We start from the raw sequence: 14090 nt of genomic DNA on the forward strand, positions 1-14090 counted from the left end.
TAGGGTATACAGGTTTTTGACCTTACTTGTTGTCAAAATGATAGGAAATCCACTTTAGATTGTTTTTCTTAATGACAGGACAAGTAGTATTGTGGAAAAATGCGGAGCAGGGTTTAATCACTTCTTCCATTATGTGGTAGAGTTTGTAGTATGCTATGGGGCAACAACTCAAAAATTATTTTGGCTAGAATTTCATCAGGTAGTTGACAGTTTTATTTTAACATTATGAATAGACTCACCTAGTTGTATTGTGATAACAATTATGCCATGTTGTTTATTAACAACAATTAGAGTATCGCATGATCTAAACATATGAATGTCAAGTATTTGATCACTAAAGAAAATATTAAAGAAGGTGACACTACAATAGAGCATAATGATACAGATGATATAGTTACAGATCCCCTAACTAAAGGTCTCCACTTTGATATCTTTGACTTTGAGAGACATGTAGTGACTATGGACTTAGAAGCATCCTTAGATGTAATTGCTTAGTGGAAGTTTTTATATTTTACTGTATTGTGTAATAAAGTTTTCATCTGTACTTGTCTCTTAACTTTTATTTGTATACACATTGATAATCTATTGTTTGATAAAGTTCTTTGGTGACAATTGGGTGCTCACATTATTATCATATTGCATATTGTGCAAGTCTTAAGATGTGTGTTAACCTTAAGAAAAAGCTGGGGCATTTATGTATTAACCATATGATATGTCATGCAACACATAAAGTTAAACTTGAGCTATAAAAAGATGACATATAGGATTGTGAAAACCATAAAGTATATTATCTTGTGGCATTAAGTCATATAAAGTGAGAGATTTAGATCTACAACAGAATAACACATACGGATTTCTATTAAGTGTCATCAGTTGCTATACTATATTGCAACTATTTTCAGTAGAGTTAAGAGTATTTGTGACCATGGAGGATCCTTTGTCACTTAAAAGATGTAATTACTGTCATGATTTAGTAGTTAAGGCTCTATGTGAAATGATTGAGTTTTAGTATTATTTTCAAATCAATATAAAGTTGTACACATAAAGATCAAAATGTTTTCAATATGTTTTTCAACTGTTTTCTTAAAAACAAAAAGAGACTTGACTTTGGTTACAATCAATACAACCAAGTGAGAGAATGTTAGAATATTAATAAATATTTCACATAAGGTGGGCTTTATTGATCATATTTGATTCTGATTTCGTTGTCTTATTTGGAATGATATGGGAGATATACGATGATTAAAACTTTAATATGAGATTCTAGTGTAGACTAATAGGAATTGTTATATCTTGATGAAATATTTAATGGGTTTGCTTATATAAGGATATGCTACATCCCTCCTCTAAATTTAATTAATCACTCATTGTTCTCTGTACATAATGTTAGAATATGCTCTTTGAGTATGAGTAAATGTGAATGAAAATAATTCATTATGGAGAATTTGTGGAAATAAGTGCATGGAATACCTATGAACTATTTGGTGATTCATTGCACAAGGAAAGGTCATGAATGAAAGATTATGGGAATACCTATGGACCATTTGGTGTTTCATCTCCCAAGGAGAGTTCATGATTGGAGGTTATGAGACCTTTATTTCCTAACAAACAAACTTCTCATTTCCCTATGGTGATTAATTGAGAGTTTTGGGACTCTTGATTTCCCAAGAAACTTGTCATTTCCTAGCTTGTTTATTAAATTCTAAAGCTTTTCATTTCCCATAATTTATTTCATTAAGTTTGGCAATAAGTGACCATGGCTTTTTATCTATTAGGCTAGTTAAAGAGACATAGACCTCCTCTATAAGTAAGAGTTCCCCCTTGATGAAGATGGTTGTTGTTTTGGAGTTTTTCTTTCTTGTGTTTTAAGAATTTTACAAAAGAGCTTTGAAAGTCTTCATAGTATTTTCTAGTTTTTGTTAATGGTTGATTGAAGAAGGTTGATTGAAGTTCTTCTTTTTGACAAGAAGAAAGTTTTGGGCTTATTCCTTATTTCTATTTTTAGAGTCTTGCTAAAGTTCTTTGAGAGTCTTATTATTTTGTGGTGTTCCGGTGATAGAAAAAAAGACATTTAACAAGTTCGTCGTAGCGGTCTACTTTGTGCTAAGTATTCCGTTGTTCGTTGTTATATCCTAGGAGACAGAGAAGTCCGTTGAATCCTCAAGCACATTGTGGAGGGGACGAATCTGTTTTAAGGAAAGCGTCTGACGCGCCTCGACGATTTTCCTTTATTTTCTCCTTTCAGTTTAGGTTTTGTTTACATGTCTTTCCTTAATTCAGGTTCTGTTTACATGTCTTTCCTTAATTCTTTATTCCCCTGATTATATTATCAATTTTGGCTAACACATAATTTAAAGAATGGTTATTCCATTGAACCAATATACAGGGAAGAGCTTAGAGGAGAATATTCTAGTATGAAGTTGATCTTGAAATCAACTACATGTTGTGTAGATGACTCTTGATTTCCAGGCTCGTAAATGTGAGAGTGATCCTCACGACCCTTTCCTTGATTGCCCGAGTGAGGCACTGTCAAGCTGGCAACACCATTGCGAACAGCCTCGGTTCCCAAGGTTAGGGTATTCCCTATTATGAGCCTACTCAGATCTGTCTGCCCCATTCACTAAACCTAGCTCACCATGGCACGATGTCAGTTCCTTCTGTCTCCTATTCAAGTTATAGGTAGCCAGTCTTTACTTAACTCGGCCCAAGTGGGTTCGTTCTTCGTGAGAGATAGTATAAATGATTTTGCTGCATTCCATCTCTAATGGATCCTAGAGAAAATATGTTTTATGACTTTGTTATGTTACTATTTCGGTATTTTTAATCAATCTACATGAGCTTGGTTAAATTTAATCTTACACTATCCTCTACGTAGATCATCCTCTGCCAAGCGTTGGTGTAGATGGCGCCCATCAGCTCAACAAAAGCTTTACAATAACTTATCTTATTCCCATTCCAGAGTTGGTTCACCTTATCATCATTCGTGCACATCATGTGGTCATCAAGATTAGATTCTCTAAAGTGCCTAAAAGAGATGTTTGAGAGAGGCACCTTGTTATTGAGTTGCACAACGGAAGGAATAGGCCCGGAGAAAAAGATTTCAGAGATAAATTACAGACTTACAGGTAAATGGAGTAACTGTAGCCGAGGTTGGACGTCATCTTATATGCAGTTGGGTCTTAATCTTCGTAGGAAGCTCGGATTTGGATCATTTGGTGCACATATTATTAATTTGTTGCATATCACTTAAATGATGCCATCAATTTCAAAAAAGAAACCTAAGTATTATTAATTTGCACATGATATATCAATTTTTAAACAATGAATTGAATGTGTTGTTTTTTGATCATACAGTGCCAGGACAACAAGAGTATCATGTAGTAGAAAATCAATTTCATATTTGTGTGAACTCCTAGGGTGGTTCAGTTGGTGAAAAATCAACACTTTCAAGTAGAAGGTTAGAGTACATATCTCCTTAGGGCCAGGGGCAATGTCTTGCCCTCTATTATGTAATACCCCCTTCTCACCTGCTCAATATATAAAATCACTTGTTTTGGAAAGGAAAAAAAATCAAATGATGTGAGGGAGACTTCCTTTTGGACACCAATAAGGCTCAGTGATTCACTTTTACCTTTGACGTCAAATTAAAATCCACAATATTTACGTAGTTAACGCTCTAACATTTTGCACTTGTCCAAACCCTACATCTCCCATCTTGATAACAATTTTTTGAAGAACATCCAACATTTTATTATCCAATAAAAGCAATTTATATCTATAGTATGATTCGATTTTGTGCTTGTATGAAGAGTACATGAGACTTTACGAGCCAGCCACATGAATCCAATGCCTTAAAGAATAAAATCCTGCATCCCATGATTAATTTTATGTTGTCATCAAACCACTCTAGTGGTTTACCAAAAAAAAAAAAAAAAAAAAAACCACTCTAGTGAGTGGGGGCCCACAAGCCCATAGAAAAAAAGGGAAGGTGGACTCAAGAGAAAGGGTGAAAGTGTGTAGAGATTGACGGTCGATCTCATGACCTCCACATACTAAATTCTATGTGATTATTTTGGGTAAAAATTTTATACGGTTTTATCTCATGACCTCCACATACTAAATTCTATGTGATTATTTTGGGTAAAAATTTTATACGGTTTTTTTTTCTTTCTTTTTCAATAAATCCTATGTGGCTTTTTTTTTTTTTTTTGGGGGGGGGGGGGGGGAGAGGGGTTAAAATATGTTTTTCATTATTCAAGGCTTCAACCTCATGTCCATTACCGTGTTAAAAAAAAGGAAGTGCCACACGAGGCTTAGTATAATCTACAGAAACCGGTCATATAACTGTTCAATGCAAGAAATAGAAGAGCAGAGGGAATTCAAACCTGGGACATGAGATTTATCAAACCACTTGAGAATGAGCTTCGGACCACTAAACCACCACCCCGGTGGTCCTTCCTTCCTTAGGTTGAGGACTCTGATTTTAGTTTTATTTCCTTTGCGCCAGAAATTATCCACATTTGGAACGTGAAATATGCTACTAAATTATTCATTATTCCACTCGTCGGGTATATTACCCTCAATACCCTTGTCCACCTAACCTCATAACAGGTTGTTGAACAAAAACGAATAGGATAGTTTTGTCCTTGTATAATTTCTCAGTTTTACTTTATTAAATTAACAACAATCGTTTGGAGCTGTCATTTTGGTAATAATTGTATGAACTGTCAACTTCCGCGAAACAGAAAACAGCTAATGGAGTAATGGTAGTACATTGTCTCTCCAATTTCGAATCTAGTTGCCAAATCGGAAGGGATTCTTCGAATTCGCTCTTCTTTCTGGTTGATCTCACCCTTCAAGCTAAAAAGCAGGTGGTGGGTGAAGAATCGGGTTTTGATCTGCGATTGAAGGTTTTAGGGTTCCCGTGAAATCCAATCAATAGATTAGTTTTCGTCTTGTTTGGAGAGAATGGATTCTTTTCAGGATGGTAACTGGAACATCCTCGATTACAGTATAATTGAGGAAGCAGCATCCACCGATTTAATTTGGAACAATCAGAAGTATGTATTTCTCAAAACCCTTCTATTTTTAAGTTCTACTTGGAAGAAGTGATTATTCATCTGGCGGATTTGATTTCTCCGTTTTCGTTGATTAGAGTGGTTTCCCTTTGGGCTTTGAAGTGATTATTCATCTGGCAAGCCCTTTGGGCTTCGTTGTGACTCTTATTAGATTTTAGAAATTGTTCGGTTGCCCCCTTATATTGTGGTCCTGAGAGACAAAGTTATGCACTTTTGCTTTTGTTCGTCTTTAAGGTCTAGAACAATATTTAAAAATCGAATAAAAATTGGCGTTACTGATTGATAAATATGAGGGAAATCATAAAACTGTCTGTTTTGTATTTCTATGTTTTCAGTTGACCTATGTTGCTGTATTTTTGTGGGTTAAGGTTGCTTTTAAATTAATGCAAGTTTGTGAAGTATAATGTCTTAGAATGGCTGTTCTTGCTTTAGTACTGAAGTAATGTATCAGGGGAAGTCTGCAAAATAAGTGCTTTCACTTGCTTATGCTATAGTTCATCCTTTCTTTTACAGTTCTTGCCTGGACTTTGGCGTATCACTTCCTGGCACTGGCGCGCAAGAACAGGAATGCACGCGGAAAAGGTAACGCATATAACTTGTATGTGTTACCAGAGTGTTTTCCCCCTCCTGAAGAATGTCTTTTTCATTAACTTTTCCTTTTTGTCAGATAAGGTTGCTTTCCGTAGTTCCTGCATTATGACGATGACTGATGTCTGAATTCAGTTATTTGAAGAGTTAATCCAGTTTCATGGTTCTACTTATTTTACATAGTTTTGGCTATATTATAGGATCCACTTTTATATGTTGGAAAAGGTTTAGTGAACTTCTTATTCAATCTATGAGTTGAATACTATGTCGAAGCAATGCCTGATATTCTTTCTTATGAATGGTATCATGTGTGGGTGATGGATTGCAGCAGCTCTGTTGCACCATTTCAAAGTGCTGTTGTCTTAGATATTGGGGTCAAAATCCTTTTAAATGAATGAATCATTGTGTGTATAGCAGCAGCTAGTTCATTGATATTATATCCATGGTGATTGTTGTATGTGATGTAGGAGAAATCCTAGAAACTAGGGGACCTACAAAGTAGGCTACTAGACTCTTAGAATTAAACACCTATTCTTGACAGATAGTAAAGAAAGGAATTTGCAGCACTTGAATTCTAATTAATCATGCATGTAAGACAGCTAAAGTAGAGAAATAAACACTGTAAGTCCTACTGGTAAGCACAACTAAACAAGAATCAATAGGGAAACAAGGGGATGGGGATCTTGGCACCATAACACTAAATTGAATGCAAGGGTATTAAAAAACTTAAAGAAAATAGAGTTGTCCTAATCAATATTAGATTTCTAACAAAGAATTCAACAATTAACAATGTAAAGGGAGTCTTAGGAAGTTTTTGTTTTAAACAAAACTAATGCCAAAGAACAAATGAGAAATATTTAGGAAGGGATAATGTTATTTGCTGATCCTGGCTGCAAAACAGGGGTTAGAAAGCATTTAGGAACAGAAATAGGAGAAAGAAAAAATATTTTGAAGTAGTGGTGAATCCTAGGAAAGGAGAAAAAAATATTTTGAAGTGATGGTGTATCCTAGGAAGGAGAGTAGGGTTAGAATGGAGAACCACAGCAAGACTGCTGTACTAGAGGTGATAAAAGAGAGGGAGAGAAAAAAAAGAAATAAAAAGAAGGGAAGGGAGACTAATGAAAAAAAGAACAGAGACTGCCGTAGGGTAGGGAAATAAGGGAAAGAGGGAAGAAAAAAAAAAGAACAAAGATTTTTTTGCAAGAAAACAGAACAACCGTGGGGTTTGGGGAAGAAGAGGAAGATTTCCAGGAAAGAAACTAGGTCTTTTTCGAGAAAAAAGAGAGTAGATCTTTGTAGAGGAGAGCAAGGGCAATTTTTCTAGTGGGAAACACGGGTGAAAGGAAGAAAGAGAGGTTACTTGGAGAGAGAGAGAGAGAAGTGGTGGTTCCGCCAGGGGAGAGAGAGAGAGAGAGAGCAGCGTGAGTTCTTTTCTAATTCTTTCATTGATTGCCAAAAATGAATTCCATATAAGGTTTAAATAAAAAAATTGATCTCTCACAACCTTACATGTTTAATTCCCAAAATAACCCTAACTTAAGTTGTAAATATAATCCAAACCCAAAATAATTCAAAATTGGGCCAAAATAGACTCTAGGCCCAGCCCATAAAGACTCAAACATGAAATTAAAATATTTCAATAGTAAACTACTACCCAACCCACTAAGACTTAAGGAAAATAACATGACAAACTGCCTATGAGCAGTGTTTCTCATCGAACCATAGGATCCTAACAATTTGATAACCTCCAAACTCACATCATCCATCCACATAGATGTTGTCGTGGGATGATCTCTACGTCGGCGTCGCTGGTAAACTCAGAACTGCTCACTGATGTCCTCATCAATATGGCTCTTTGTTCTATCCCTCTTATGGTGTTGGATGTGTCATTGCAACCCCTCCAAGTCAACCTTCTATACTTGAAATCATTCTACAGTAGGTAGATCCATGAACCATACCAAGGACTCTAGATTTGGTTGCATGTATTACTTTATTAGCCTTGTGTCAAAGTTGTTGGCTATATGCACCAATCTGATATGGTATTTGGCTTGGCAATCCTATAATTGATTATCCATTAATTCAGTTAGAATCCATCCCTTGGTGGAGAGAGGCTCCTAAGTGTTGGTATTTTGTTGATGAGTCAGTTATTGTATCCACTTTCTTTTATATCATTATAGTGGGTATATTATTGTAATATTTCATTGGCATTTTTTTAATTGATTGGTGACTACATGGATGCTTCATTGATTATAGGGGGCGCAATGAGTCCTGCAACGGGCCAGGCTCTAAAGCTTGCCGTGAAAAGATGCGGAGGGATAGGATGAATGACAGGCATGCATCTGTTCTTTTTCTCTACTCTTTGTTTTGACCATATGTCTACAAATTTCACCATTTTGAAGTACATGCAATGTCAATAGACTAGTAACAATATGTTGTCAATTTTGTTATGCTAAGGTGACCGTATTCTACATGTTAAAATGTGTGTACAATTTCTTTCTGAAAATCTTTTTTTTTTTTGAAGGAGAATGTAAGGAGCCAGTTGTAGCTCTTTCTATTATCACCCTGTTTGTACTTTAGTAGTTAGTGCTCAATGACTTTCTATTCCTTGGATGATTGTTGGTGATTTAAATGTCAACAAAGATCCGTAGGAGAAGATTGTAGGACCTAAGATGTTCTTGATGCATAGTTTGATTTTTCCCCTTTTCTTTTTTGGTTTAGACAGCTACCTGTAGAAATAAACCAACAGCTAATTGAAACACATAAAACTTGGTCAATTGAATACTCAAAAAACCTTGAAAAAGTAAAGACATAAACTAGCTAATCCCGTATGTGACATTATTACCATATATATATTAAGTGGCCCATTACATTTCAAACTTTTAGGACTCTGGGAAGATGCCACATGGAGGATTATCGATTATCTTGTGTAAGGTTTTGGGCAGCTTTTGGCAGAGGGAAACATTGTCTGAATGCTATAGGGAGGAACTGGCACCGTCAACACCAGTGTATCTTTCAGTTTCTTGCTATAATTCATATTTTCTACTGTTGGAATTGGCCTAGCAATTGGTATCAGAGCCGTTTCAATCTCAAGGAAGCAATATGGGTATAGGATTATCAGTGTTTTTTGGCGAAGGGAATGTGTAGAGATGGTTGATGGAAGTCGTGTTCTTTTGTTGGGAATGCTAGGTTAAGTATGAACATTAGTTGGGTGTGGGTCGTGTGGCCCTTCAAAACCTAGAAGGGGATGCCTTGGAGTGGGTTTATTGAAGAGAATGTCTGGAGTTCAATTTGAAAAGTTTCATGGAAGCCCTGCAACTTGATTTTGGTAATGAAAATATGTCAAATCTGAGAGTGGAATTGGACACCACTAGATTGAGAGTGAAGGAAGGGTTGCAAAAGTCATATAGTTGTGGTTCAGAGGATTGATCGAATGTAAGAGGTTTTCGAAAACAAAATCTATAACCACCGTGTTGCAAAAGGGTATTCGAGCCTAGCTAGTGGCGAAGCATCGCCGGATTAGAGAGGGAATCGGAGGGGATGGCACACCGGCAAAACTCCTAGGGGATGAGGCACGAATTGCCAAAGGAGGCTTGGATGACTCCATAAAATTATATGATTTTGGGAAAACTTATGAATGCATGTCCTGCCTTTGGTGATGACAATAGTTTCATTTGTAATCCGACTTGGATTGTGAACTTCAAACAGGAGATAGAAGAGGCCGAAGGGAATGGAAAGTCGGGGAAACTTCAAAGGTTCAGAGAAAACGAATGTTGGACAGTGAGGATTTTGGCGAAACCTCCTTGGAGGGCGGTGACGATAGTGGGATGTGGTAGTCGATGACAATATCAGCTAGGGTGGAAACTGCTTGCAATGCGGAGGCAGTTACACATAAGATTTCGACTATCTTTCCTCCACTCACGAGATGGGGTGGTTACATCTAGTTCGGTAGCGGAAAATGGGGAAAGCAATAGCATTCTCTTTATAGGAGAAGAGAGGAAGAAGAAAAGGGTGGACTAAGAGGTGGTTGGACCCTAGTCTTGTTGAAATTTATGGGCCAGCTCATGGGAACGAAGAAGTGGGCTTTTAAGGGCCCAACTAAAGTGTGGGCCATAACGATGGAGCATCAGACCCGTGCCATGAAACCGCGTAACGGGACTTAAATATGAATTATTAGGTGCAGCTCATGTGGTGGGCTAGGAACCACATAGGCGAGGGCCCAGAAATCATTTGGGCCACTAAAAAGAAGTAATGCCCAGGGCTATTTATGGAAATGCACCAACTGTTCACCTATTATCTTCAACCCTTTGACCTAATTTGCTAGTCCAAGGGATGAGCATCGGAATTTCCTCAGGTCCTGGTTTAGGCAACAATTCCAGGGGGTGAAGGGAGTGCAATTCTCTCGTACAAACTTGAATTGAGATGTGGAGCCCATTCTCTATGTGACAGCTGAGGCATGAATGGCAGCAACATTGTATGGAAGGGAAGCTTGGCCAAAGAATGCCCACCAAGAGCACTGCTTTGTTGGTTCCCTATAGTTGCTGACGCTAAGGAAGAAGAAGGCTTCTGTGCCTTGGCTTGATTTCGAGGTTAGGACAAATTTGGTACCGGTGGAACCAAAACTGAGATCGTTTGCAGTTGGGGGCACAACTTACCAGATGTACATCTTTTAGGTTGAAGGTTTAATGTTCCAGCTGGTCTGTGACTCAGGTGACATTGCCTAAACCTCACCCGGCAACCAAGATTGAAGATGCCTTAGTTTTGGGCTGGTTGATTGTAGAAGGGTCAATGCAACCAAGATTCATATTCCTATCAGCGTGAATTTTTCAATCGAGAAAATTGTTGAAGGGTCTGCCAGGATTACTATAGGAATTCCTCAAGTGCTGAGATGTTCCAAGGGAGAGCTTTTACACGCCAGTACAAGTATGATGGTCAGCGTGTTCAAATTCTTCGATTAACTGATGGTCAGCATACTACATCAAATGGGAATAGCGTTGATAGGTTTCTTGACACTGAATTGACTTGGCTATGTGGCAAACCTGTAAAAACAAAGTTTTCAAACTTCCTTCACCTTGAGGACAAGGTGAAATTCAAGGGGGAGGGAATGTTAGGACTCTGGAAAGATGCCACATGGAGGGGGGGGAGAGAGAGAGAGAGTGTGTGGTTATCATATAGAAGGGGGGAAGATGTGAACAAGGTTATTGGCTATTTTGTGTTAAGGTTTTGGGCAGCCTTTGGCTGAGGGCAGCAGTGTGTGAATGCTACAGGGGTGACTGGCACATCAAAACCAGTGTATCTTTCAGTTTCTTGCTATAATTCATATTTTCTACTGTTGGAATTGGCAGGTGTCTACAAAAACTCAATGGACTGAAAACACATATGTAAACCGACCTACGCTTTTTTCCTTTAAAATAAGCGTATTTAGGTGATCTATCCACATCTCTGCAATTCCTGAAGCCCCCATCCCCATCACCACCATGTCCGCATGCATCCAAGTTTTGCACAGTGGATTGGGGTAACTTGAGAATTCTATCAGTTTATACTTCGCTTGTAATTTCTTTGGAGTTTCTCAAGGTGATTTGACAGGTTAATCATGAAATATCTCATCTGTCTTCTATGCAGGTTTTTAGAGTTGAGTTCACTTTTGCAGCCAGGTAAGCCTCCTAAAACTGACAAATCTGCCGTACTCTGTGATGCCATCCGTGTTTTGAATCAGCTAAAAGCTGAAGCTCAGGAGCTTAAAGAGGCAAATGAAAAGCTTCAAGAGGATATAAAAAGTTTAAAGGTTTGTCTGTAATCTGAATCACCATATGCTGGTGCATTAATCTTCATTTAAAAAAAAGAAAAGAAGAGATACCTCATCCTAAATCTTTAAGGATTAGTTTGTTGTTTTCTTCCTTGTCTTACATGAACAAGACGATAGATGTTTTCTTATTCAATGAATTGGGTAGTCCATTTGTTTTTGGTTACAAGAATGCTGTAGTAAGGAGGATTAAGATTTAAAGAGCCTCTCAAAGAGGGTGGGGAAAGTAGTAGATGATGGTGTTATGTGTGACCCGAATTCTTGTCCCGACTTTGAAGATGGACCTGCACCGACATATTTTTGTGGGCAGCCCGAATGACCCAATTTGTGAGACTCTATGTTCTCTTATGGAGTCAGTGTAAGCTTTGGGAATTTTGCCTTAGGGTTTTGGGTGAGAATTTTTATAATGCCATTCTGATGATTGGTTGAGAGATTGTAATAATCTTCCTACATAGTGAAAGTTCTTTGCCCGTGAATGTAACACACTGAATTGATGTGTGAACTTTGTTAAATCTCTGTGTTTCTTCGATTTGTTTTCTGTGTTTCTTTGATTTATTTTCTGTTTCTGTTCATGATTTCTTGTTGTTAGTTTCAGCAAATGATGAAGGACAGTTTGTGGGGATTATGTTGGCATGAAAGTTCTCATTAGATATTTTTCCGTGTAATTGTGATACTGATTCAGAATGCTACAATGCGTATTAATGGGGATACCAATGTTATTTATAGATTGTAAAAAGGAGGGATTCTACTGCAAAAATTGATGATGTTGAGATTCCACTGCAGTTTTTAGCCGTGCTGGGTCTTGCTGGATGCTTGTTTGTACAACATCATGTACAAAACTCAAGCCTTCTAGCCAAGAAATTCTTTTTAATGTCCTTCCAATGGAAGGCAGTAATAAAGTGTAATGAATATTCATTGGTCAGATATGGATCACCAGTCACTTGTATCTTGAGATTGCATGCTTATCACCATTGTTAAGAAAACGAAGCTACTTTATGCTTTCCTAAGCCACAATAACTTTTTTTAAGTCAAGTAATGTATCTTATATTTGTTGTTCCAAGAGGTTGGGGTTTTAATAGTGCGAGTGCAGTTTGTGGCATTGTATTTAGGTTTGAACTCTCTGAAATTGTAATGTGTACTTTCCCGTGTTGTGTTTAATTATAACTTTTATTAGTAACTATGACCATACAATAACAAGGCAAGTTTTGGGGTCCTTAAATCTTTGTGATATTACTCTGATCTCTAGCTTGATTAGCCTGTTTGTTGTTGACACTAATTCTATGAATTCAGCTAAAGTTAGTAAAATTTGTATCCAACTGCAGGAAGAGAAGAATGAGCTTCGTGAAGAGAAGCTTCTACTAAAGGCAGATAAAGAAAAGATAGAGCAACAGGTGAAGGCCATGACTGTTCTACCTCCTGGTTTTGTGCCACCACCCCCAGTTGCCTATCACGCTGGGGCAAACAAGATGGTGGCTTATCCCAGCTACGGAGGGTTTCCAATGTGGCAATGGATGCCTCCTGCTTCCCTTGACACATCACAGGATCATGTGTTGAGGCCTCCTGTTGCCTAGTCACTTAAAAGATCACCCTCATTTATGTCATTCCCAGTTGACTATGCAGATGTTAAAAACAGTAGCTCTCTCAGTACATGTAAATATTCCTGCCTTCCTAATATGATTGACTTCTAGATTTTATTAGGCAAGAATTTTTTGTGGAATTGGCAGGGGGTGTGAATCAACTGTGATTAATTCTTCAATAAAATTGGTCATCTCTTGACTTTCTTTTCCAAAAATAATGTTTTTATTGATTTTGTTTGATTGATTGTGAAGAATGTGAAACCACTAACAAGACAGCCCCGGGATTAGAAAAACCCACTTCTTCAGTCCGGTGTCCAATCCTGTGTATTGGTATGCATCCTTAGTCTGTCCTACCGTCCATACATGCTTATGGTATTGTAACTGAGACTTTGCCTTATTCTACTGTTTGATTGTTCATTTGCCATACCGCAGGCGGCAAATTTCATTGTGCTGAAGTTTAAAATACGAGAAGGGGAACCGTGGTCCGTGGGGTCTATGTATCCTAAATTTTGCTCCTCGCTTAGCTCTGTCATGGGTTTCTTGACTTGGGTTGATAGTGGAATATGGTTTAGCCTCCAAAGAGATCTGATGGAGATGCCATGGTTATAACAGGTTTGAATTGGTACGAAACGTGGATAACCTGCAGATTCATTGTTTTCTTTATTTCTTTGCACAGAAATTTTGTGAACCAAAATCCTTTTTTTTTTGTAAGACAAGAAAACTCTGTTCTGGGGTATTCTGGATATTTCCGGCGCTGAATGGTTACCCAACTCTCAAATTAATTTCATATTTTCTTTTAAGGAAAGTGTGAATTTTTTTTTTGTAAATAAGGAAAGTGTGAACTTGGCCGATGTGAAATATGAAGGTTGTTTTCTATTTCAGAGAACAAATTGTGGGTGTTGTTTTAGGATTTGAATATGAAGAATACGGGTTGCTTTTCCTTTTTCCCGTAGGCATGAAATTACATATCCTGCCCCCTTAAAATCAGAATCCTCATACCCTTGTGCATTCCGTTTCGTACTTCTTTTGGCATTTGCATTGATGGAG

General features: G+C 37.6%; 1 protein-coding gene across 1 annotated transcript; it reads left to right on the plus strand.

Annotated features, from left to right (window-relative positions):
* Positions 1 to 4716: 4716 nt before the first annotated feature.
* Positions 4717 to 13410, plus strand: LOC149028303 (transcription factor ILR3-like). The gene is made up of 5 exons (XM_089135781.1): positions 4717 to 5060; positions 5592 to 5660; positions 7920 to 7997; positions 11286 to 11448; positions 12789 to 13410. The coding sequence occupies exons 1-5, from the start codon at positions 4969 to 4971 to the stop codon at positions 13035 to 13037; spliced, it is 651 nt and encodes a 216-aa protein (XP_088991907.1). The 5' UTR covers positions 4717 to 4968; the 3' UTR covers positions 13038 to 13410.
* The last annotated feature ends 680 nt before the right edge of the window (positions 13411 to 14090 follow it).

This window comes from Hakea prostrata, chromosome 1 (assembly GCF_041222555.1).
Source record: "Hakea prostrata isolate BN-2017 chromosome 1, UWA_Hpros_2, whole genome shotgun sequence".
Lineage (NCBI taxonomy): Eukaryota > Viridiplantae > Streptophyta > Magnoliopsida > Proteales > Proteaceae > Hakea > Hakea prostrata.